The sequence below is a fragment of the Mugil cephalus genome, chromosome 17 (assembly GCF_022458985.1).
Source record: "Mugil cephalus isolate CIBA_MC_2020 chromosome 17, CIBA_Mcephalus_1.1, whole genome shotgun sequence".
Taxonomy (NCBI): Eukaryota; Metazoa; Chordata; class Actinopteri; order Mugiliformes; family Mugilidae; genus Mugil; species Mugil cephalus.
Genome location: NC_061786.1, coordinates 10,110,195 through 10,135,587, shown reverse-complemented (window position 1 = coordinate 10,135,587; position 25,393 = coordinate 10,110,195). Strand labels below are relative to the sequence as shown.

At 45.7% G+C, this 25,393-nt stretch overlaps 1 protein-coding gene across 3 annotated transcripts; it reads left to right on the top strand.

Annotated features, from left to right (window-relative positions):
• The first annotated feature begins 228 nt into the window (after positions 1–228).
• Positions 229–24,082, top strand: LOC125023621 (G patch domain-containing protein 2-like). Of its 3 annotated transcripts, none has more exons than XM_047611004.1 (10): positions 229–376; positions 1,648–2,316; positions 7,334–7,395; positions 7,955–8,107; positions 9,210–9,289; positions 9,393–9,457; positions 9,543–9,582; positions 9,678–9,769; positions 14,517–14,602; positions 17,420–18,481. In XM_047611004.1, the coding sequence occupies exons 2-10, from the start codon at positions 1,652–1,654 to the stop codon at positions 17,635–17,637; spliced, it is 1,461 nt and encodes a 486-aa protein (XP_047466960.1). In that variant the 5' UTR covers positions 229–376; positions 1,648–1,651; the 3' UTR covers positions 17,638–18,481. The 3 variants fall into 3 exon arrangements, 2 of the variants coding, with proteins under 2 accessions (XP_047466960.1, XP_047466961.1); XM_047611005.1 differs by lacking the exon at positions 17,420–18,481 and adding an exon at positions 20,619–24,082 and having other exon boundaries at positions 230–376; XR_007114655.1 differs by lacking the exons at positions 9,678–9,769; positions 17,420–18,481 and adding an exon at positions 20,619–20,692.
• Positions 24,083–25,393: the final 1,311 nt, after the last annotated feature.

The window sequence follows — 25,393 nt, the reverse complement described above, 5'->3', positions numbered from 1 at the left end:
CTTTAACAGCACAATGAAAACGAACACCCAAGCACATATTTGTCCAACTCCTTTGACCTGAATGACTGACAACTTTCATACTGGATGAAGCTGTTCCGTCATATCCTTAAAATGACAATAACGCAAGTGATTACATGTTTTATTGCTGCATGTTCCACTTGTGAGTGATGTAATAGTCCATCGGTGATAAAGTGTTATCTATCTGCCTCGAGTGTGGGCTCCTTATCTGCATGAGCGTGGAGCTGCTGGGAGCTGGTAGCTTGTTTTGGAGGAGAGTCACCGAGGAGGAGTCACCTGATTGGCTGGAGCGCAGGGCGGAAGTGCGTCTTGCGTCCCAGCTGTGCTGCTGAAAACAAAACAAGACAAGCAGCGACTGGTGAGTGTTCAAACACAGCGGGCTCTCCGCCCGTTCTCGCTTCGCATCGCCGTAGCCACTGTTCACACATCTAAGAGACGGTTCCCGTGTCAAAAACTCGCTTCGCTGACGGTTAGCAGTACATATATATGCGCGCGCGCGCGCGCGCGTGTCCTTGTGCTGCTCTCACGTGTGATCTGTTGTTATGTAACGCAGGCTGCACGGAGCTCGCGGACACTTGAGTCCTGCCGCTGCCGTTGTTTTGCTGCTCTGATGCTGCTGCAGCTTCCAGACGCTTTGTGCAACCGGTTACAGAGATGTCGTGAATCGTAGTTGTAGCTGCTGATGACTTGGAAGCGGTGAATTCTGCACCGTGGCAATCAAATAAGAGGTCACAGCGTTGACGAGCCCTCCGCTATTTGACGCTGCTACACATAAAGGAAAATAAGCTAGGTGGTGGTGGTGGTGGTGGTTTGAAGCTGGTTCTGATGTGTGCGGTGGTGAGGTTGACCACAACGTCTTTTGATAGACCGGCTGAGAGGTATCTACGTAATGTACGTGCGTTGCACTTAATCCAGTGCAAAGCAATCAGCCATAACATTATGACTATTGATTATGACAATACGATGTTCTGCTGGGAAACTTCTGCACCTGGCATTTGTGTGGCTGTTATTTAGACATGTACAATCCACCTAGACCAAACCAGGCACCCCCACCACCCCAGAGCAATGACACTCTTTGATGGCAGCAGTCATCCCCAGCAGGATGCAGCCTGGCGCGCACACACACACACAAAAACGCCTCCAAATTCCCCAAATCCCAAACTGATCAAGTATCTGTGGGCTGCATTGGAACAAACCTGATCCACGGAGCCCCTTCCCCCCACTAAAAACATTCTGTTGCCAGACACCACAGGACAACCGTCAGAAGGCCCACGTCCATTGTCCGATGAATCACAAGTGTTTTGGTCCTAATGTGTTGCCTGATCGGTTACATTCTTGCTGTCCACTACCAGTTAGTTGCTGTGATCCTTAAATCATGGGGGAGAAATGTTGATTTTGCATTTCTAAAGAAAAAAACATCTCAGGGGTTTCTTTCAAATAATGAGTTTTTGTGAATCCCAAATCTTACGATCGTCTCGTGTGTCCTGAGGCACTGCTGTTCCAAGCTGTTGTTGTGTTACAACAGCTGGACAAATTCACCCTTCACACAATCGTTGTCATTTATTATGATGTGCAGTTATCCATATTGTTGTAGACACGCTACTAATGTTTCCCCTTGGTGGTTTCCAGCACCATGATGGATGAGCTGGTGCAGGACCTGGTATCTGCACTGGAGCAGTCTTCAGAACAGAGCAAGCTCGGGGAGCTGTGGGAGGAAATGGTCCTGAGTCCGCTGCAGCAGCGCAGGCAGATCCGCCGCCGAAGAGGCCGCAGGCGCCTCCGCGAGTCCTCCCTGTACCCGGTGGAGCACAGGCGGTGCTGGATCGAGGCCTCGGAATCCAGCTTGGACGAGGCCAAAGAGTTCAGGGAGAACTCCTCCTCCGCCGTCACCGCCTCCGTGGCCAACTGCAGCGACTCCGATGACATGACTCCGACCAGCAACCGGTGGCCCTCGCTCATGAGGGGCCCCGTCAGGATGCGGCAGCCCTCGTGGCCGGAGTCCGACTCCTTCACGGAGAACAATCCGGGGCGGCCTCTCAGGAGGCGGCGGAAGGTCAAGCGCGTGAGCTCAGACATAACTCTGAGGCTGCAGCAGAAGTTAAAGGTTTCCGGCATGGACGGGAGGCAGAAGCACAGGTCGTCTAAGATGCAGCATCTGTCGGGATCGAAGAAGCGGCCCGGTGGTTGGATGAGAGCAGACAGGCAGGCTGAAGGAGCCAGAATGATGGGAAAAGAGTGCTGGAAGAGAAAGATGGCGAAGGAACACAGAGACACTGCAGACGAAAACATGTCCGAAGGGTAAAGTTAAACTCAATCCTTCATTCTTTACAGAGTTTGAGAGTAAGGCTCCTGTTTAGCATACATTTGAGGGACATTATTTTTGGAAAAATAAGCATTTTCAGGTTTCAAAAGCCTACATTTAATTTGTAGTTGTGCAACAAGCCAAATGTTAAACCTGCCGTTGTTTAAAGGGGCTAAAAAAGGAGCTGAGTTCTCCAAAAGCCCTTTTTACCCTTTAAATTGAAAGTTACCACGGCAGTTAAACCCATAACATAAAAGTCATGGGCATAACTACTATCAGACAGAAGCAATTAAACAAGGCGACATTTAAGATGATCTATACTGCCTGTCCTCATCGAGCCAGTTGTCAATATTCAGTATGTCCTCAACTAAACCGAGAAAAAAAAAAAAAGGATCACAACCATGCCATTCTACTTTAAAGTATTGAGTTGACATTAAAAATGAATGATAGAGTCTCTTCATCCTCATCTCCTATAGCTGAAATGATCATCAGGGAGGGATCTTTGATAGTTAAGCCTCCGGGCATCTGCCAGCTCATTATTTCCTTTCGAGAAATATTGTCACAAATAAATAAGTGACTTGGTGCGGTATTGATTTGTTTTGAAATGAATTCCTGTCTTGGGCTGGGTAATTAAAGCTGCGCCCGTCCCAGGGCCCCAGAGTGCACCGTCGTGTGTGCATTTTGTTTAGCAAAACTAAATGTGGCTGTAACTGCCACAGCTGAGAGAGACATTATATTATTACAGCGAAGCAAACATCGCAGTGTCATTTGGAAATAGAATAATACATCTGACAGTGAACACCTGTCCCTAAAGCTCTGTCCAAAATCACTTCCTAACGAACGTTGCCAAGTGAGTATATTAACTTTTAATACTAAATACATTTTTACTATAAATGTACTTTCACTTCAGGGAACTTACCTGATAATTTAGACATCTTCCACTCATAGGCTGTATAAAAGAGGTGGACTTAGTAACATTTGGTGGACTATCGTTTTGAAGCCTTTTTTGCCAATTCTTTTTTTTAAAGGGGTCAGAAGTTACCATATATAGAATATAGCATTGGTCTTCAATGTGTTTAAGGCACACAACCCCCAAACTGATGGAGAGATAAAGTAGGAACCCCCTACCTACTATATGTGTTCTATATTAAACTCGGCCTAGTGCTATTTATAAATATACATTATTATTATCGTTTTACATTCGGTATTAAGCTATCCCTTGTCCCTTTACTGAAATATGTTGGATTAATATGTAGTGAAAGAAATTAAAATTGTGGGGGGAAAAAAATGTATAGAAAATGTCTAATCAACCAAACAACAAAATTACAACAAAATGGCTCTGATTGGTCGTCTGATTTCTCCGTATCATTTGAAACATGCCCCATAATAGAATCCAGATCCATGCTACCAGACTCCAGTTATTCTGGAAAGGATGTGGTGTCGCTACACCAGGCTATGATTTCATCATTTATGACAACTGTGCGGGCACCGTGGCTCTGCGGACGCTTCACCTCTCTGCTAATTTTCCTGGAGTTACGAGGAGCACTGACCGGCAGAATGGCGGTGGCCTGTACCAGACGTACTGAGCTTCAGAAATACTAGAAACTAGAGTACAGCCCATGTGGGCGTTTTATATATAATCTTTGAGAGCACTAGTTGACAAAATTATAACGTTCATATTCAGTAGCGGATACAACCCCTGACTCCCCCTGACTCATTAAGCGCTGGTACACATCACTGTCAAAGTGTACTGTACCATTAAGACCTTTAGTAAAGCAGCAAATTTGTATGACCTAAAAAACTACACTATTTCCTCAAATGCCTTTATAACAAAAACCTACACTATATTGAGTTATATAATAAATAAAATAAGTGATAAATACAATTCGTAATAACTAGTAATTAAATAAGTGAATAAATAGACAGATATGACTGGAAGTGCTGATCGTTTGCACAGAAACATCTAGTACCTTTTTTTTTTTTTTACAGCTACATACAGACGTCTGATGTCCCTCCCGAGCGTTTTCACACTGCATTTTCTTCGCTGATCTAATTATCTGTTGCGCATATAAAACATGTGAGAAGAAGACATTTGAGGCGAGCCGTAATGGGACGGAGGGAAGGCTTTACATCTTCTGGTTTAATTTGTGCTGACCTCCCTAGCCCCTAAACGGTACTTGTTTTCTTACTTTATGGAAAAATCAATAGCCGTTCTGACAGAAAACAGCTCCGGAGAAGAAATAAATGGGAGCACCGTGGCACGCTGTCAATCATTTCTCACTTACACAACGCCAACACCTTTGATTGCTGCTCAGTAGACTGCCACACTGCACCGAGGGCTGAACAGTCGAATGGTTAAACCCTGGCGGAGGCGAAGGATATGAACAAATGGTGGCAGTGATGAGGGGCTGATGGTGGCGCGACAGCAGTGTTCATACTCTGAGAGTGTACGGCCCATTTGTTGTCAGACACAGATGCCATTGTTAAAATACCTCATTCCGTTTTTTTTTTGTTTTTTTTTTTGGTTTTTCATACAGTGTTGGGTCTGTTAAAATGTGCCTCTCCTCAAGGTCAGTCCCCTCATGTGAGCGCTGAGCTTCGCCTTCAGCCACCCAAGTGGAAGGGGAGCAGATGTTGGTGGCTCCAGTTGGGCTCCACATCCTTGATTAGACCTGGCCCCAGCCTGCTGGCAGCGAGGCCACCTGGCACCCAGGCTGGCCCAGCAAGCAGGCCTCACCTGTGGGTAGTCGCCATCCCGGGCTCGGCCCCCCGTCTCCAGCTGCTTCCGGGTGATGTTGATTTCAACCAAAAAAAAACAAAAAAAAAAGAAAGCCGCCATTGTGACTCCTTTCCTTTTCTGACACCCAGCTTTATCATGCCGCAATTTATATTTTGAAAACTCCATGTGGAGTTTTTTCGCGGAGCGGTGCAGCGTTTGCCGAAGTTAATTTTCATAAATCTCTGAGACTAATCCAATTACTGCAGCTCAGGGAGGGTGGGATAACCTTATAATCAGACACCCATGGAAGAGGGCATGGATTTGGGTTGGCGCGGCTTGTTTGAAGAGCCCACAGATCCATTGTTATCAGCACTTTGCCCCCCTCCGACTCTGCCTCTTCTTTATTCCTGTGCAGAATGAGCCCGGGCTCAATAAATGGCGGCTCGCCTGTAATCTCTGTGCAAACTGGTCTGCCTCTCCCAGGAGCTGAGGATTATATCCTAATGATTAGTGCTCATCTGGATACTGTGTTTTGCTTCTCCTCTTTGCCTTGTGTAGAGACAATGTGGTCGTGTGTGAAGTCAAGTTTATCCTCAAACACTGGGATACATCGGGCCTTTTTGCCGTTGCTATTGTTTCACCTGAACATATAGTATTTATTCCATTCTTCCATTCTTTTGACCAAGTTAGCGGATGTTTAGCACAAAGATTCGCCCGCTGCGTTCAGTGAGTCAACAGCCCAAAAAAGGGTTTTGTCAGCTTTTCTTGGCAAAGGTCACCGCTGAAGAAAGAAGAGGTTGTTCCTTTTGGTCCCAAGAAAAATGGCGATCTCAATTATTCATTGCATTAATTAAGCAGCACTTAATGGAAACGGTCTCACATCGGCCCTGAGCTCCTCCGAGCGACATCACATTACACCTTTTAATACAGATAAATACTTAATGGCCATCTCTAATTAATTGTTTATACATGCAATTCTCTTTTAAACTTTACACCAAGTCCCTGCACTTAGAAGTATTTTTTTTTCTGTACATGAAAGTTGAACTCATTACGATTGGTTCCTAACATTGTGGAGTGAAGCATAAAATAAAACCCCTGATGGCTGGTATTGTTCACCGTAGAGCTTGTGGCTTGTTTCCTCTACCGGTGATGGAGTCTCGTGTGCTCCAGATGCCAGCTGATGCATCCAGAGGTGGGGCGCCGTTTAGGAGAGATAGGTGTAGTGGTGGTATGCGGTGGCGGTGGTTCGGGGCTGCTCCGCCAGGCCAGACGTCGTTCCCCCGGAGAGGCCTGCTCCCTCTCACATCTGCTCCTCGTGGATGTCGGGGGAGCGGATGTGCGGGACCATCTGGCCAGGGAGACAGGCGGTGCTGGATGGACGTTTCCCTGATCCCGCCGTCACTGACGGGGCCTCGGCAATATGGCAAAGCACCGTATCAGCGCATATCTGACCCTCCAGCTTTCTCCTACGAGCAAGGTCAGCGGTGATAAACAGGAAAAAAACGCCATAAGAAATTGACTCCTATGTGAAGGTGTGTTATGCTTCCCCCCGTCCTCACGCAGACCCCCGTACCTCCCTTGACCTTGAGCCAGGGAGCAGTCCAAGGCGGCTGAGGTGTGAGAAAGGCCGAAAACCCACGGTGATTTGGATGGAGGGGCGTGGAGGGAGCGTATCAGGGGTTGCCCGGGGGTGTGATGCGGTGAGGGCCGAGCGGTCTGGGCAGCGAGCGGCGGCAGCCCACACAGCAGATGTCGGCCAGTTGTTGTGTGGAAGCGGCACGTCTGTGGGTCCGCTCTGTGTGTGGGGCACACCCAGAGGGAGGCGGGCGGGCAGGGGAATGTGTTTCGCTCTCCTGTCATCCTCCACAACGCAGGCCAGATTAGATTGGAGCTGACAGCGGAGGATATTCAATTAGATTGTTCATGTCACTCAGTGGCTTCGATCAGAGTCTCTCCTGATGCCTTTGTGTTTGCCATCGCAGCGCGGGAGAACGCAGCGCGCTCTTGTCTTTTTGTGTCATTTCCATTTATGTCGACCTCTAGCTCCGGGTTCTTCTCCATTATTCTTATTATTGAATGTTACATGTTAAATATTGACATTACCGGGCCGTGTAAATCTTTGATTCACATTGTTCGCTCTTCAGACGCCGTAGCGTCGTCCGACCCAAAGAGCCCATCAGGCCTGAGATTGACAAATCAAAATGGAGCTCCGCATCCTCAAATGTCACTCGATGTAAGAGAAGCAGGTCAGCGGGCGTCATTCACATGTGATGTTTTCTCTTTATTCTTCGCAGGGAGACCAGCAGCACATGCAGCAGTGACCCCGGCCTGTTCACCAACGATGAAGGAAGACAAGGTATTGTATTCCGTGCACCATTAAAAACCCGCAAGTAAATGAATGATCAGGTTCCGTCGTCTGATGTGGACGGTACCCTGCTCGACTCTGAGGGAATGCCGGGGCTGGAGAGGGATGTTTGGATACAATGGGCTGGTTGCTGGGCACCCAGGCGACTCTAATAAGACGTTGTCATGTCGTGTTAATGAGCGCTGAAGCCTTTGCTAATCTCATTAGCTGTGGTGGGGCCAGGCGGCCTCTGATTTAACAGTTGTCACTACACCTTGGCTGTGAGAGGCATGGTTCCTGTGTGCGCTTTGGTGAGTGACAGGTCTGAGAGGAGCGCACTGTCTGGGGACGAGGCGGACGCTGTCTGGTGCTCTGCAGTTGAAGGAAATCTCTGCAGTTATTGACTCCAGGCGAAGCTACTAACAGCTGCTTTAAGGACTAAAAGAACCTTCCTATAATGCACTGAGCAGCGATGTATACATGTGTTTTTGTAGCCTCTAAATTATTAGTTTAAAAGTTCAAAGCCATCTCATGCTAACCCACGCCATGTCTTCCCTGTCACTGTGTGCAGGCGATGACGAGCAGAGTGACTGGTTCTTCGAGGGCGACTGCGGAGTCGGGACGGGCGTCGCCGGCCTGCTGCCCAGCTGGGAGGCCGACAGCCAACTTTCGCTCGAGGATAAACATCCCACCTTCCTGCAGCCCGCACGGCCGTCTGAGAGAGGTTGGGGGGGAATGATTTTGCCTTTTTAGATTCAGTAATATTCACAGAGTGGCTGCCAATTTTGTGTTCGACTGGTACAAATAAATTGAAGCCTCTGTACGGTAATCTCTGTCTTGGCTTCCGTTGTGCACCGAAGTGGACTTAGACGTTCTTTTGCTTGTTTTATAAACACTAAATGCCCTTGCCCCCCATTTTATAATGATCTCAGCTCAGGAGATAGAGTTGGCAGTTTGATTCCGCCCTACCCCTAGTTTGTCCGTTGTGTCCTTGGGCAAATCTTTACACTTAACCCACCTTGCTCCCAGCGTGAACTCCACTGGTGTGGCACGGATTGGCAGCCATGTTTCCGTCAGTCTGCCTCAGGGCAGCTGCGACTAGACTTGGACTCAGACTTTAATGATCCACGAGGGAAATCACTGTAGCTTCGTTGCATATAAAAGTACACTCAAAAAAGATAAAAGAAAATGAGATTAAAATAAAATAAAAAGTGTAATCAAAAAAATTACAGAATTAGCATTATGAACTATGAACTTCTGAGGTAGTTTACCACCTCCAGGGTGTGACTGTGTGAACGGGCCAATATTATATTCCTTAGGTCTTCAACAGGGGCTCCACGACCCCCAGGGGGTACATGGGGGTACTGCAGGGGGGGGTCGCAAAATCTTTGGTTGATTGTACATTTTTATATATTTTTTTAATTTTCCCCGACAAATTTAAATTTTGAATCTGACATGTGTTAGTAAAAGGATAAAGGGAGGCAGAAAACGTGGTCTTTATGTTTATGTCAGGTATGTTTATCTTAATATTTTAATGCAAAATTATGAATATAATGTGTATATACATATTTAGCACTAGGCTGAGTTTAATATAGAACACATATAATAGGTAGGGGGTTCCTACTTAATCTCTCCGTCAGTTTTGGGATCCTTGACCTGAAAAACATCGAAGACCCCTGATGTATTTAATGTAAAGCATCTTTGGGTCTTTAGGAAAGTGCTATATAAAACCAGTGCATTATTATTTTCATTATTAAATGTGTTTCGCTACGTTGTATTTGCTTCCGTCATACATACCCGACCAAGTGTTTCTCTGCCGTCTTCAGGTTATCATTCACGTCTTAAACGAGTGCCCGGCTCTGCCGCCTGCTGCATCAGAAAGCAAAGGAGGCGGCTTCCCAGCAAGGTTAAACAAAACTTTAATTTCCCTCTTCAGTAATCTTACAGCTGCTGGAAACAGTTATAGAGTTTGTGTTTCTCACTGCGTGCCTTTGATTTATGTTGAACAGGGCGACGGCGTGCCAGTGTTTGTAGAGAGACTGAGACACTTCTCCCAAGACCCTTACCAGAGAGAGTAAGATGTACTAGTTAAATCTCTTCTAAAAACGCGATCATTTAAAACTCTCCCATTAAATCTACTTTATCGTGTCCTTTTGTAGCTTTTGGCTGCCTTCTGTGGGAAAACGAGACCGAAGCCAGGTGAGCTGCAGTAGCATTTCTTATCTTTTCAGTCCCAGTTTGTTCACATTCACATGGTAAAACTGCTAAATGTTATTGATACTTTCAATTTCCAGTTGAACCCTTTGTGCCCATTACCAGTGTGTCCTATTGACATGGTGTCAGAGAGCCCCCGTCTCAGATGTTCCTCCTCAGTCTTCAGAAACAGGTAGTTGATGCCACATGTTAGCTGCCTCTCAAGGGCTTATCGGGAGGAGGGAGGGGGGGATGCGGTGCAGTCTTTGTAAATCAGAGCTCAATATATTGATGGACAGGTCTATGGACAGCTCACTGAGTGAGAATGAATGAGCCGCGGTGCGTAGGCCGGGCCTAACTAGAGTAATCTTCGTTAAGGTGATTCCTCTTGAGATTCTGTTTGTGTTCGCGTGGGTACATGTATTTTGTGGGTTGTTTCAAACCTCCTCCTCCTCAATTACATTGAGCTGTTTCCTTCTTGTGATGTATAAATGAGTGTGTCTAGGACACATTTCAAAGCTGCAATATTCATATTGCAAATACACTAGAAGGAGATTTAATCTTTAACTGGCACTTGATGTACAAAGATGCACAAATATGTTAAATGTGTTCTTTGACCAGTTTGTGTATATTCTCTTTACTTTGTTGCTGTACGTACATCAGCCAAAAAATCTAAATCAGCTTTATTGGCAAAGTGTGTGTGTGCACGGACAAGGAGTTTGACTCTGGTCTCTTTGCTCATTGGTGCAAAACAAAGCACTTAAATAAGTGTAAAAATAAAAGCAAAAAATTTAAAAATAGAAAACTGTAGAACATGAATTAAACTTTCAGAATAAAACATTTAGAAAAAATAAAGGTCAGGATCAGTTATGTACGAAGGACTTAAACAGTAAGTATTTTTTTCACTTAATTAAGAGTTGTCGTTTTGCACTCTGTGACTGTTGGAGTGGTAGCTAGTGGTGGCAACGTTTTCTGATCTGATAAAGAACATGAATGTACTTAAAATGTACATAAATGACCATAAAACAATGTTATTGCTCCACAGTAGTCAGTAGTTTATGTTTTAAATATGTATATAACATGATAATAATAATAATAATAATAATAATAATAATAATATGTGTATTCCCCTCCAAATTAGAGTATTACAACTATTTACACACAGACTGCAGGTAAATTAAATCTGAGACACATCACATAACTGTAACTACAGTATGTTTAGGTTAACAACTGTGTGCATACATATATGGTCCTAACTTCTATAGGCTGTTCATTTTATTGGCTTGTGATGTGTGAAAAGCAGACCCTTAACAGATTAGACGCCTGCAGAGTCTTCTCAATCAGTTCAAAATCTTGTTAACAAGCAGTTTTTATAAAATAAATAAATGTAAAAATAAATTACTGTTAATGCCAGTCTAGGCCTAAAGTTTAAGCCCAACTGAATTTCAAGCTGCAGAAATAAGACTTGGATGCAGAAACACTTCAATCCGCTAGTTTTCAAGGACATTGTTCCCAAATAGAGAAATGTACAGATAGTTGTAATGCAGATTCATATTCTGGCATTTCTGGGGCTGCACGAAAATATATATTAAAAAAAAAAAACAATTCATCCATTAGATGTTTGTCAAAGCATTGCATCCCTCCCAGTCATCCCAGGAACCGTTGGATCTGCACGGGGCGACTGCCGAGAAGCCGAGCAGCTCCCGTGGCCCCGAGACTGTGGGACTCCTCGTTGTGTTGTTTCCACTCGGGCCTATTTATGGTGCATTCTTAATTTTGTTTCACGCGAGCTCCCTTTTCCACCCCCCGTCTCTCTCTCGGGTGATTTCACAGAGCGCTCCAGCGCTCCTTGATGAGGGGCAAAAACACGACTGCTATGAAAAGCCCCCGACTTCTTAGGGCTTTCTTTTCTAAACTGGCCCTTTCTTCTCCACCTGAAAGGTTCCTTCAGATTCCAGTTTAAGGCATTGTGAATACTAATTTCTCTCTATTAAAAAGCCCTCATATCCCTGCCATGCTCTCATTTGAATGGCGGACTCAGGGGAGACCTCTTAATTCCTTTATAGTGAGATTCAAGACCCTTCACTTCAAAAAGTATAAATCATACTCCCAAATGAATGAGGCAGAGAGGGGGGATTGACGAGTGGGGCTTCTGATGTGTCCCGTCGGACGGCGCGAGCTGAATCTATCTCCCCAAGCCGCTCAAATCCACTCTCCAGTGAGAGGGCTGCTTTGTCCTCGCGACCCAGCTCCGCACGCACGGCACCCATTCGCTCCCTCTAACTCCAAAACACTTTTTCTACACGCATGCAAACAGTTTGAAATATCGTTTCAGAAATGCCGCGATACTTGCTCTCGGCAAACTCTGAATTTCTGTTCAAGAGCTGCTCTGGCTTGATCGATTTCTAGCGCCGAGCCCCCGTACATGTGACTTTTCATCGTTTCCAGACACCCTTGAGAAGAAAAAAAAAAGTGTTTGTCTCCGTGGGAGTGAGCATTAATCTTGTATCGCTGAGATGATATTAATATAAACTTTCATCTCTGGTTTGATGCAGGCCGACACGCGTGTGTTTGAAATTAAGTGGCGTAAAGTTGCCGTTCATCCTCGTATAGGGTAGGCGCAATGCTTTGTGGGATTTGGCCGTAATGCTCGGGCGGGCGGGCGGCGCGGGTGGGATGGGGGGGGGCAGCCGGCGGCCACGTTAAAATGCATAACCGCCTCCCACCTGAGCCGGGCGCCCGCAGCAGCTTTTATCTATTGACTTATTTATTTCTAAATGACACTTGCGCCGCGAGATAAATCATAGTCTTACGCCACTCCCTTCCCCAGTTTTCATTTTAATTGTGAGATCACGGTGTCAGCAGTTAGTATATTGGTGTGAGCGGCCTATTGATTATTGATTTGGAGCTATTGATCACGCTCCCTGGAGACTCTAATCCTTTCTGATTCATTTGAATACCTCTATTAATCTTGAGATCCTGCTCACACCTGAAGCGCCGTGTAACCTAATGAAAATAGATGGGCGTTTTGTAACTGCGCGCTCCTCACTCCTCTTTTGATTTATTATTTTTAATTGATATATTTGGTTTTGGACGCGGGCGCCAAAATTACAATTGACCCCGTGTCACTGCTGTTTTTTCCCCTGCACCCTCTGCGTTGCATTTAAAAGTGTCTCTTATGACCTGAAAAATCCATCCTGGCCACTTTTCCCTCAGTGTCCTTGTGTCTTTGATGGAATTTAGTTGTTGTCGGCCATCTCCATTACTTGTTGTTGTTTTTTTGTTTTTTTTTCAGCGCTCATTGCCTCTAAGTCAATTTCTCGTCACAGCTTCACCAAACATCTGTCAGGCTGTTAAAACTGATGAAGTGACAGATGTTAAATAATAATAGTGTTACACGTTTTCCACCAGTTCTTTCACTTTTAACATTCTTATTCCTCCTGGTTTCTGCTGATGAATGGTCGTGTTTTGCCTTGGTTAATGAGCCAGCTGATGGCGTTCTCATGTTTGATTAGGATTGTGCTGAGTGCCTCAGTGGGCTCCTGACGGCCCCGGAGCGGCTCAGCCCCCCCCCGAGCGCCGCGTAGCAGGGGGAGGGCCCGCCGCCTCCCTCCGGGCTGCGGCGGGAGGGGGATGGGGGGGGAGCCCCCTGCGCGTCCCGGCCTCGGCGTAATGAGGGGAGAGGTGGAGGGACGGACCTCCGCGCATTAAGACCAAATGCATCAGGGTATTACTTTTAATACCGCGGGCGTGCCTCGTGAAATAATGCGACGTTTAAACGCGGATCGATTTTGGAATTAAAAAGTTAGTTTGCAAAGATTTACTGTGGGGAGTTCAATGCCTGAGCTCTTTATCAGGGGCGCAAATGGCTGGTTATGTGCTGTCCGACAGAGGTACGATTGAGGGATCGATAGGCGCGTGATTTACTAACTGGAGTACAGGTAATCAATAAGTATAAAAGTAAATGAAATATGCATTACTGGGATTTTATTAGAGGGGGGTAGCGGCGAGAGAATAACGGTCAGGCCATTTATTTTTATATCTATTGATTATACAACATAGAGACTTCGCTCAAAGTGTGCCGCGCGCAGCTCTCAACGCCCGGCGCCTGCACAACCCGTCATGTGATTTATGGGTGTTGAGGTCACGGAACATGCTGCCAGTTAAAAGGCTGGCCTGACGGGGCCTTCTTGTAGCATGTGTCTGTTAGGGTTGTGAGCTTTATGTAGCCTGCAGTCTGAGATGACTAGCTCGGGTTAACAAGGAGCTTTCTGCGGCACGCTCCTCTGTTGTTAAGCAGCCTGTCATGAGGGCTTTTTTTTATTGGCGTTTTCGTACCTTTTCTTGACGGTTCTCAGGGATGCAGTCTAGCTGAAAGAAGCAGCATAACGCCACAGCTTGGTTTGGATATTTTAGCCTTGGAGGAGCTCACTCGCGTGCTCCCGCCCCCGTCTCTCTTCTCTCCGTCCCCTTCCACACGCAAACATACACTCTATGCTGATCACATCAGCCTCCCCCAGTGATGGGACAGACCTTGACCTTAACTTTACATCTCAGAAGTCAGGGCTATTAAACTCATGTGCGGGAGGGAGGGGGGGGCTTTTTCCTATTTCAGGGCTCTTGACATATGACACACAGGACGCACAGAGCAGGTGTAATTTGTTTATGTGAACTCTGCAATGACTCAGGCGGCGTCTCTCCGCGCTGGATGTGCTCTCCGGTGAAAATGTGCATTAATGAAGAAAAATTAATGGCGAAAATGTACGGAGGCTAAGTGTAAGATGCAGCGTTTGCAAATATGCAGTGCTTGCATTTATCGACTTTTGAGAAATTAGAAAATTTCTTCAAGTTTGCGCCGCGCGCGTGTGTGTGTTTTTGTGTTAAGGGCGGACGACGTGTTGTCATACTGTGAGTCTCTTGTGTCTCTGTGTCTCCCCCAGGCAGACTAACGTCACTCCAGGACTTTTGTGCAGAGGAGACGACAGGAAGAGGAGGGAAGCGGAAGCTGTAGCCATCACAACATCAGGTATCCACAGGTTGACTCCAGTTTAGAGTTTGGCACATCTCATAGAAAGAGCTGCAAGGATCATGATCTGATGTGTGCAAACTTCATAGCTTTGGGCTTTAGACATGGAGAACTTCCAGATGATGGTTATGGTGACAGCCCCCAAAATTTTCCTCCAGCCCCAGCAGGAAGTTTGCATCTGGAAATATCTTGCAAAACCTGCGAAAAATGGCAAATATATAATTTCAGTTTGGTGATTACAGTTAAATTTAACACCATCATCAGATCTAAAATTAAATTTAAAAATAATTCCACAAAGCTGACAAGGTTTCCATCAGCCTTGGTTGCACTTTGTAGCTAGTGAAAAGTGTAAGAAAATGTTAGAATACTAACATCCAGAGGTCTTCAACGTTTTTCAGGCCAAACTGATATTAAGTAGGGACCCCCTACCTACTATATGTGTTCGATATTAAACTCGGCCTAGTGCTATATATAAGTATAAATTATTATTGTCACTTTGCATTCAGTGCTAAGCTATTCAAATAGTACACAGTTTCAAATATTCATGTTTTTTTTTTTATTTCAAACATGTGATTTCAAACAGTCGGGTGGCCGTGCACCTGCTACAAACACGCTGTTGAGACAGCTCCTGTATCACCAAATGACTGAAGTGCTGACTGAGAGATAACTCCTCCTGCCCACATTTATCCCATTACTAAAATATGTTGGATTTCTGTTAATGTGTATTGAAAGAAATTTAAATTTGGGGGGAAAGATTAAAAAAATAAAATGTATAAAAAATGTCTAATCAACCAAAGATTTCGCGACCCCTCCTGCAGTACCTCCGCGGACCTCCTAGGGATCGCAGACCCCGCGTTGAACCTATGTTCTAAACCATGAGGGAGGAACATGGCAAATATTAAACTTGCATCATCATTATCATCGTCTGTTCAAGCACAGAACCCGGAGGTAGTTGACTTTTCTCTGGCACAAGTATTTGATCGAGTCAACAGAGCTAAGGGTTAACGGAGGGACGCGTCAGGCCTGGTGGCTGTGTTGTTTTGGGAGTTTTCTGCCCAAAAAAGAGAAGTGTGATGTGGAGTTCGCCCTATTGGAGGAGGCACCGAGCTGATGTGTGTGTTTAGACCAGTGGAGCTGCCGTTTTTCATTAGACTGATGGCTCGGGGGCCTTGTGTCTTTGCCGGATTGAAATCTGAATTGGTTTGTCCACCTTTTTCTACCGCGCCACTCTCCGCGCGCTCTCTCCGCTCCTGCAGCTGCTGTTTGTCATTTAAATAACAAATGCTGGTGGTTCCCTGATTTAGTGAGGGGTGCAGGCCTCTGATGTATATTAATATTGCCGCACAGTGCACTGTACCGGGGTCCATCACTCATTTGGATAAAAGAGGTGGAATTTAAAAACAGCCAATGCTTTACTTGGATACAGATTGCATCCATTTATTGCACTGAGTGATGGAACGGCCGGCGACTCCGTCCTTCACCTCCCCATCGCTGAACCGCTTCCCATAAAAGTAAAAAAGGATTCACCTCTGGCCCCCGAGGACCCCTCATATTCAACACGCGAAAACAAGGGGCCTCCCTCAGTTTGACAACAACAGACCCAGATCTGTTAAAAAGTGTGAGTTAAATTAAAAAAAAAAAAAAAAAAAAAAAGATTTATTCATCTCTCACAAATGTTGTATTTTTCCCTGTAATCTGCAAAAAAAGAGCACAGATACGCTCATGGCGCAGTCCTGAATAAATGTATTTTAATGTTTTACTTCAAGTGGATATACTATTATGTACTGTCTGCTTTTTAAATGACGGATAGAGGGAGAGTTCCTGATTGGCACATCCCCCCCTCAGCCGCGCTCAGAGTGTTTTCCTGCTTCTTGAGTCTAGTGCCCCCTGTCCACCATGATTTATCATGCATCCCATGTCGTCCAATGTCAGTTTCTGCAGCTGCAACTGCTCTGTATAAATCTTTACTTTGGCAGCCCGCTGCACCATGTCTCTCCTCAGTAATCTCAACGCCGCCAGGAGATGCACATTCACTCTGACACTTCTCTGTGTAAAAATTTTGGTTTGCTGCCATTCCTGACATAAAACGCACACGGAGACAAAATCAGACTCAGTGATTTACTGAGTGGAGTCCCGGTAAACATCTTGTTTGCATGGAAAGATTGTTTACCGCGTTCAGCCGAAAGAGCAGCGCGGCCTCCTCGCGTTGCTCTTAGTGAACACGACAGCTGAGTCTTTGAGTTAGCCAGAGGAAGTGGATTGTTGTATGTGTTAGTGGCTGATTTGAAACTCTGTAATCAGGAGTGAAAATGGTCTGCGGCGGAAGGTATCCTCCGGGGCTCTATGGGGAATTACTGAGGCGGTACCCAGCTGTTGCTTTGTCTTCTTCCTTTACCCTTTTAGCACCTATACGGCAGTGTTGGGGCCGGCTGTGAAAAAGGAAAAAACACAACAACTTATCGGGCCAGGTATCTGTCTGGATTAGATGACCACTCCATTTCTCAGCCTTAAATTGGCCATTTTCTACTTTTGTCACCGGCATCAATCCAGAAATCCAGCTCGGTCTAACAGGTCCTCACTAGATTTGGAACGAAACGAGCCGTGCTTCTGTCTCCATGTTATCAGACATTAACAAAATGCACATTTTGCTTACGATTCCCCACAATTCGGGGAAATATTTGTGAGTCTGAGATGAAGTGTAAAGATGTTAATGGATTTTAATAGCAACGGCTGGTCTCTCACACGGACTAATTAATTATTTCACTTTTACTCCTCCCCTTCTGTCTCCTGCAACGCGCTTCATCTTTATCACGTTAGAAGAGAACTGGTGTGCTCGATGTTGGATCTCAGAAAGAGTTTGGAGAAAACGAGTTGCGTCGCAGCTGGTTCAACCTCGTCGCGTTATCTTCGCTTGGCGACCGGCAGTACACGCGGGTGCCCGCGTGGAGGCCAGCGCCGCGGACGAAACCCTGCCAGCCTCTCCTCTCCCCTCCGTCTTCATGTGTCTCGTTTGCCTGAGCCAGACGGCTGCGTGACAGATCACCTGCGTCGGAGGCCTGCCGTGTTCCTGCCCGGCGGTCCGGCCCCCTCTCATTAATGCCCAGGCTGGTGCGAGGGCCGTATGGCAGCACAAGACAAATAACGCCACCACTCAGCCATCACTTCTGCTGACAGAAATGCAGCCCACCGCACTATTTCGCCCTCTCCGGCTCCACTCCACACCCTGCTCTTGTCCTTCAAAAACCTCCCCTCCCGTCTCCACCTGCACCTGCCCGCGCTGCGCCGCCGAAACTTTCGCGGCGGGCTCCTACCGCCGCCGCCGCCGCCGCCTGGGGGGGAGGGCTCGGCTCGACACTGAAACCCGCGCGGGTTGACGTGCTCTGACCTGCAGCCCTTTCAAAGCGCCCTAATTGTTCTGTGTTTGGTTTTCCCTTTTTGCGCCGACAGATTTGTTTTTTAGCAGCTTAGTGTGTCAGGTGCTTCTTGACTCGCGTGTGTGCAAACCCTTCGCAGCGGGGGGTCTGATTTGAATGTCCTATTCTTTCACTCGTGAAAAGAAACGGCGTGTGCGTGTGTGTGTGCGCACATGAGAGAGGAGGAGAGCGAGCAGGCGAAAAGGAGAGAGAGAGAGAGAGAAACACAAAGGCTAATCATTAAAGAGCCATTCAGCCCTGTTCATTTAAGTGTGGGAATCAGCAGGCCCATTACTGTCAATGTGTAATTAGCTGATTAATAAACAGGGGGAAGGGGAGTGCTCCAGGAAGGCCTGTAATGATTGTTTTTAGAGAGCATCACATGAGAGCTTATTAAGATGGTACGATGGTTCCATTCAACTTCCCATTATCACCCACAATAAATGTATGTACTGTAATTCTCCCATTGACAGAAAACCTCTCCATTGTCCACGTCTTTATTGACCTTCATGTAAAACTAGTTGGGTGGAGGCGGCTTTTGTTTAAGCTTCGAATCATTTTTCAATCATGTGGCAGATTTGGATTCTTTTTACATCGGTTGCTCTATGTGAATAGTATGTTATTTACCTAGAACCTGCATCATCTCAATATATCAGCACATATATGTGCATATGAACAGGCAGACTTTCTGGTTTCATTTTGCGAGTGGTATTGGCCTTAGTAAACAGTAGCGTTGGTCAGTAAAATACCTTAAACAAAGCGGTTCAAGTGGTTTCAAATGGTTCTGGTCGTAGGCCTGATCTCTCAGCCGCATCTCCATTCCCTTATCTAAGGTTACGATTGTTAACAGCGGCCGGTTCACAGGGAACAGGAAGTGCCGGCTCAGATATCCGTAATCTATTATCGAGATATTATTTACACCCGAATTTCCAAAACACCGGCCCCACTTCCTCCTGGAGCTGAGTCACCGGGTGGCTTCCTGTGATTGTCAGACCGGCTTTTGAACCTTTTCCGAATGATTATTTTACGAGTAGAAACGTATCGTTGAAACGCAGCGCGACATCAAACAGAGAAGCAGTGTCTAACGGCTAAACCTCTCATATGGTTTCATTTAAAGAGACATGTTTGAGCACAAAGGTGTTAAATTAGCCAATGTTTGACGAAAAGAAAAAGCAAATGTTAGAGAAATGTACAGTGTGTACACATACACTGGATTAGACTGGACTAAAAGGCTCATATAAAGAAGCTAAAACTAGCTTCCCCTCCTCTTGCAGCTACAGGAGTAATTGCTCATTATGCTCTGATGCAAGTATTTGCAATCTAATAATGTCACATGTAATAATATGCCAGTACCGGGGGACCTTTTTCTACTTTTACTTTTGACACTTATGTAGATTTGCTTCATTAAACTCGGAATTTTAATGACTAAAGGCTAATCTGTAATTGAGTATTCCCTCTTTAAAATATTAAGATTTGAGTGCCTCTTCCTCTGCACAGAGCAGTAAGCTAAATAAATAAAAAAAAAAACTACTGTAAACCCCAGCAACAGTTAGTTATCATCCCCTCAAGAAAGATCAGTTATTTCAGCGTGATTATGACCTTGACTTAGGATCTGAGTTGGTATCTGGTACGCCCCCGTGCATGTTAACGCAAACTAAATGTTCCCCGCTGTTTCTTTGTATCTGTCAAATATGAAATCCACTGAATTTTGATCAAGTCCTTCGACTATGTTTAACCCAAGTGTTTGGGCGGGACTGCAGCAACGGTTAGTCATCGTTCCCTCAAGAAATATTAATCAATTATCTTGCCCGCCGGATCAGTTTGGGGAAGAAGTCATCTGGAAAGAGGCACAAGCAGATATAAGGCGAACCAGCAATAGCACATGCCAGTGAATGCTGTAATGCCTAATCCTTTGAGACAGCCCAGAGCCACAATGTCACTTCTAGTTCCCTTGTCCTCTGCTGTGGGACTGCCTCGCAAATGTCTCGTGTGACCGCCACCAACTTTTTTTTTTGGAGGGTGGGTGGGTGAGTGGGTGAGTGGGGGGGATCAGGAGAGATTTATTTATCAGGGTGAAGCAGGAAAAGCAGGAAAGCATGTTAGGGAGCGCAATTGTTTTAGAGTTCCTCTGTCTTCTGGGAAAATTGGCCCCGGTTCTCTTTCAGATATTTCTCTTCGCTCGCACAGACAAAAAGCTTTAAAGGTGAGTGAGATCAAGAGAAAGGAGGATCTTTAAAGGAGGTGGTAGTCAGTGAGATGTGAAGTGTGATGAATGGAGTTGAAAACATACAGCATAACCCGGAGAGAGGAGGGGGGGCGAAGCCATAAGAGCAGCACAGATTGGCCTTTTAATAACCGTGTCCACAAGTCATATGGGGCCAAATTGGATTTGGCTCACATGACGAAAACCTCATTAATATTTAACCTATTAGAACAGGACTGCTTTAAAGTTTTATTTCAATGTACCTAGAGCTAGCAGGCGATCCACGAGCCGCGCGCTGCATTTTATTTTCGTTTGAAGGAGAGGGCCATCATCTTTTTGTTTGCGCCCGCCGTTGCGTTACATGTCCAGAATGTGATGCGGTCTTTCTTTTCCTCTGCAGCTAGCAGCCCATTTCACATGGATCACCAGAGAGAGCCGCAAGGAGCCAGCAACACCTCCACCCTAGAGGACGTGGGACCAAGTGCACCCGTTTCACAGTCCCCTACTTCTGCTCAGCCTGAGATTTTGTCTTTACTCCAGAGGGACACCTGAATGGGACTTGACAATTACACCCAAGTCTGGCAGAACGTGGAGGAAAAGGAAAAAAAAAAAAAGAGCTATTGTGCCATAGAATGAAAAAGGCTCGAACTCCTCTTGCTGCACAAACTTTAAGACAAAGAAAAAAAACCTACAAAGCACATCATTACTCTTCAAATCAGCATGTTACTGCTACATCCAGCCCTTCCAGGTAGTATATTAAGCATGACAAATGTTAATGCAATCAAGCCTTGTTAAGCCCTCCGCCATGTCCTCGAGGAAGAAGGCGGCTTCAAGAGGCTCCTCGTTTGACTCTAGACTTGGCGGCTCCTCCTGTTGCCGCACGGAGTCTCCGGGCCACCTGCCACCACACAATCCAACAATTACGTCCACTCTAGTAGCGCCGCATTTGTCAGCAGGAACACCGGGAGGGTGGTCAGGTGAGGCCGTGTGGCCGGGGGGCGGGGGTGGGAGTCTGCTCTAGTTTGGGGCCGCCAACAATGGCTTTGCAGCAGCACGTAGCGAGGTCTGAGACAGGAGAGCATCACAATGTTTAGCTACCACATGCTGCTACAGGGTTCAGAGAGGCGACCACCGGTAGAGAGCCACACAAAGTACAGGCTTCCTATTAGCATGGATTTGAAAAGCTACAGTCGGTACAAAGGTGCTCATTAGCACAACACAGAGGGAGAGTCGTCGCGGTCCTCCGAGGGCCGCCTCTGTTCTCTCCAGGTTACCTTCTATATTCAAATTTCCCCCAAACGCATTTTAAGTTCAAGGCCGGCTGAAAATCTGTTTGAACAGCCTGTTTTTTTTTTCCAGCGGCGCCCGACGAGCCGCTTTCGGGAGAGCGGGTGGAGGCCAGCTGAGTTGGAGTTGGAGGAGCCGTAGGAGACGGGATGGGGGGAGTCGTACGTGGTGTTTTCACCTACCCTTGGGGTATACATTTCCCTGGCTCCTGCAGCATCAGATGCATTAAAAGATCAATGGCGGCACGCAGCGAGATCAAACGCGGCGGCTCAAGTCGAGCTGGTAAACGAGCGGTATTCTCGGAAAAACGCACCCATGCAGTAATGTACATTCTGCTTGACTTGAGCCGTATAGGTGACGACGGTAGTCGTCTGTAAAACAGAAGCAACACATGTGCCCGCGTCTGATTTCACAAAGAAAAGTTTTCTGAAAATTGAAGGCATCCAGAAATCTTCCAGGCACCAAAAGTAACAAGTATGCACTTTCCTTAATGATCACAATGATCTTTTTAGTGAAATGAACTGCACATGATCATCAGCATTTCTTTTCAGACACTTTAAAGCCTTCTTTAAGAGAAGAATCGCGTTTAATAGAATGAGATTTGCCAATTAACGTGAGTTATACGTCTGCAATAATCCGTCTGAGGAGGCTTTATGTGATCATGTTGGAGGGGGATGACATTTATAAATGCTGTGTGTGCACACCAGTCTAAATGGATGCCTTGCGCAAGACACCCTGCCACAGAAATCAGTCAAAGTGTTGAGGCGAGGGAGCCGCCCGCCCCCCCGACTACCGCTCCGCCTCCTCTTCCTCCTCCTCCTCCTCCTCCTAATGCGGCTTGACCGGACGCACCGTAGGCTCTACCCGCTCCAAGAATCTACATCTGATTAATAGGAATATCACAGTTTGTGGCTCATAATTAGAAAAGAGAAAAAAAAAGCTTTTGATGAATACACTGATTGGTTTTTCAACCCCCTGAGCTGGTTGACAAGTATTGACTGCGCAGTGTTTTAAGAAGAGCTCTGCGCTGTTTCCTTATCCGACGGTCTGTGTTGCGGTGCCAGGGCCTTGACAGCGGAGGACGATGCATCAGTTCGGATGGAGTTCCATTAGAAGCCGGAGAGGAATACCTCACCTGCCACCTCGGTAATTAGCAGCCCCCCATAATGACATCTCCTCCAGACCTTATGCCCCAAAATGAATTTTCAATGGCTAGGAAATGGGGGGGAACAGCATCCGTGCAGCCAGTCAATTGTCCTGTTACAGTTAAGGAATCCAGCGGGCTGGTACCACTCATATTTCATCCCAGGTAAAGATTACCTGTCAGGCCCATGGGAGATGTATTGATCTGTTTTCCTTTTTCCGCCAGCAATCACCTGACAAAGGCACCTAGGAGGCGAGTGAATGAGTGATGCCCGGTCTGTCTGCTCCGGCGCGGTGGCTTCTAGTAGTGTCCACCGGCGGAGTGGAGAGGTGATGAGGAAGAGGGGAGATAATGCAGTCATAAACTCTGTTTGAACCCCGTCCGTATGCATACGGGGCAGCCCCCTTTGAGCCCCACTGGTCACAGGTCGGTGAGGAAATTTGAGGAATTTTTTTTTTTTTTCTGGTTCGCAGGCATTTGCTCTCGCTTTGTAGTGCGCACTGATGATGGAAACGCATGCAAAACAGGTCCTCTTGTTCCTGCTGACAAATGCATGTTGCGAGTCACCGCAGTTCAACTCGCTTTGGGTTTCAAAGGCGATCCAGTTGGCGATGAAGTCCAACTTCGCGCGTCCTCATGTTTCCTTTCTACTCTTACTGTGGCAACTATCCTAGCGGTATATTTTACATTCATGTTTCCTTGGCAGCTAAAAGTATTTAGATATTTGCCTTGTTCGGTGGAATGTCAGATATTACCCATGACGGCGTACGTTTAAAGTGATAAAATGTGTAGTATTTATGATGTGATAATTATGCACCCATTAATTGAGGATTTAAGTCCCGAGGACATTTAATTCAATTTAGTGATAGATAGTGCAGTAGATATGCCTCTCTAATTTTTTTTTTTTACTATCGTGCTTTTTTTAATTTTGATTTACAGGGATTTAAATATATCTTGCTCATATCAGGGCTCCAAGGCAGCTATCCACATTTGATACATAGTACAAATAGCATCTTATCGCTGAGGCTGTTATCTTTATGTTTAATAGCAGTGTAGGCATGCCTAATTGCTTTGCAAATGATCTAAAGAGGATTACCCCTTCCTTAGAAAGCCTGCACCATGTCACTAGATGTTAGAGAGACAACACAATGGTAGAATTCAATCAAACCTGCAGTGCGGCGTTTATGCAGTAGGATCATCGTTTAGCGTCGTGTCAAAAAACAAAATTCCAGGAACAGGAAGGGTACTTCGCTGTTCGATAAACTCTAGTCTACTTGTGTATTTTAAAAGTGCTAAAAGTGGGTTTTTTAAAGAATACCTTGCCTTCATGTGATGTTATATTTATTCCTCCATGTCATGAGTATTAGTAGGAAAAAAAAACAGCAGCTCATTTTAAAGACTGAATTTGTGTGCAATAAATCAGCTTCAGTGTCCGTGATTGTGTGTAATGTTTATGTGCAGATGTGTTGATTTCATATTTTTTTTACTCTGAACCACTGTGAGAGAACCACCAGAAACACAGTATGTGTGGAAGCCTTCAGTTAGTTAACAGACAACAAACACCAGATATATTGATAATAATCTTTCGTCTAAGTAATTAATCGGGATGCAAACACAGACACACACTAGTGATGTTCGATGCCACCAATTTCCTTTCCAGGCTGGTATCGGCAATATCGATCTGATACCAATACTTTGAGTAAATATACCCTAATGTGTCTGTTATACCTAAACAAAGTAGAGTATTTCAAATCAGACATCAGAGTCAATAATTTATTTATTTTAAGTATATTTAGGTATCTGCCTCGTTTACTACAACCGAGCTAATACAACAAGAGAAAAACCAAACACAGGATACAATCATACAAAATATGTGAAAGGAATAAGTAGAATAATAACACCGATAAAATAAATGATTGTTTAACTAGTATAAAATGAAAACTTGCATCTTAATTCTGACCCTGTGCTCTCCTCTTCTGTCCTCCTCATCATAAATGCCCTGTATCCTGTGTTGTGGTTTAACCTGAGCTGTTTAACCTGAGGGTTGTTGTGTTGCCACAACTCAATAGTTTAGTTATTTTCCACTGTGTTCCTACCTCACCTCGAATGACTGAAGTATCAAAAGCATCAATATTTAGATTTGAGAATCGATTTTAGAGACCTGATATCAGAAGTATTAATATTTCAGTATCGATCGCTAACACACACACAAAAACGGTTTAGGAACAACTCAAAAAGCACAAAAAACAGCAGCACTAGGGATTGACCTGGACTCTAAATTCACTAGATCCCACTGGAACAAGCCTGATCCACAGAGGCCCCTCCCGTCAACCCATAGGACCCAAAGACCCCCACTAACAACATTAAGTTGCCAGACACCACAGGACACCCTCATGTCCATTCTCTGATGAGTCATAACTGTTTTGGAGGCACAAGGGAGACCTACACAATATTAGGAAGGTGGTCATAATGTTTTGCCTGAGCGGTGCACATTCATATAAACTATAAGTGGTGTATCACACGGCTAACCAGTACTTAAGCGCATAAACGGCACCGTGACCTTTATTTTTTTGGTAAACCGTTGGGAATTGATCAGCTTTAAGCTTTGGATTAAAGTTTATATCCGTTGGCTAGGCTACGTAGCAGGTGTCTCCTTGTTGGACGCTAGCTGGTAGCTGACTGCTAGCCTGCCGGCCGGTTTTTCAGTACCGGTGCCGGCCTTCTAAATGTGTTTTGTTGGGGAT

Bases quoted from the DNA above. Each gene is read 5' to 3' on its own strand.
- LOC125023621 (XM_047611004.1), top strand. From the start codon at position 1,652: ATGATGGATGAGCTGGTGCAGGACCTGGTATCTGCACTGGAGCAGTCT. The intron at 2,317-7,333 runs GTAAAGTTAAAC...TATTCTTCGCAG, and splicing joins GACGAAAACATGTCCGAAGG to GGAGACCAGCAGCACATGCA. The intron at 9,290-9,392 runs GTTAAACAAAAC...TATGTTGAACAG, and splicing joins GGAGGCGGCTTCCCAGCAAG to GGCGACGGCGTGCCAGTGTT.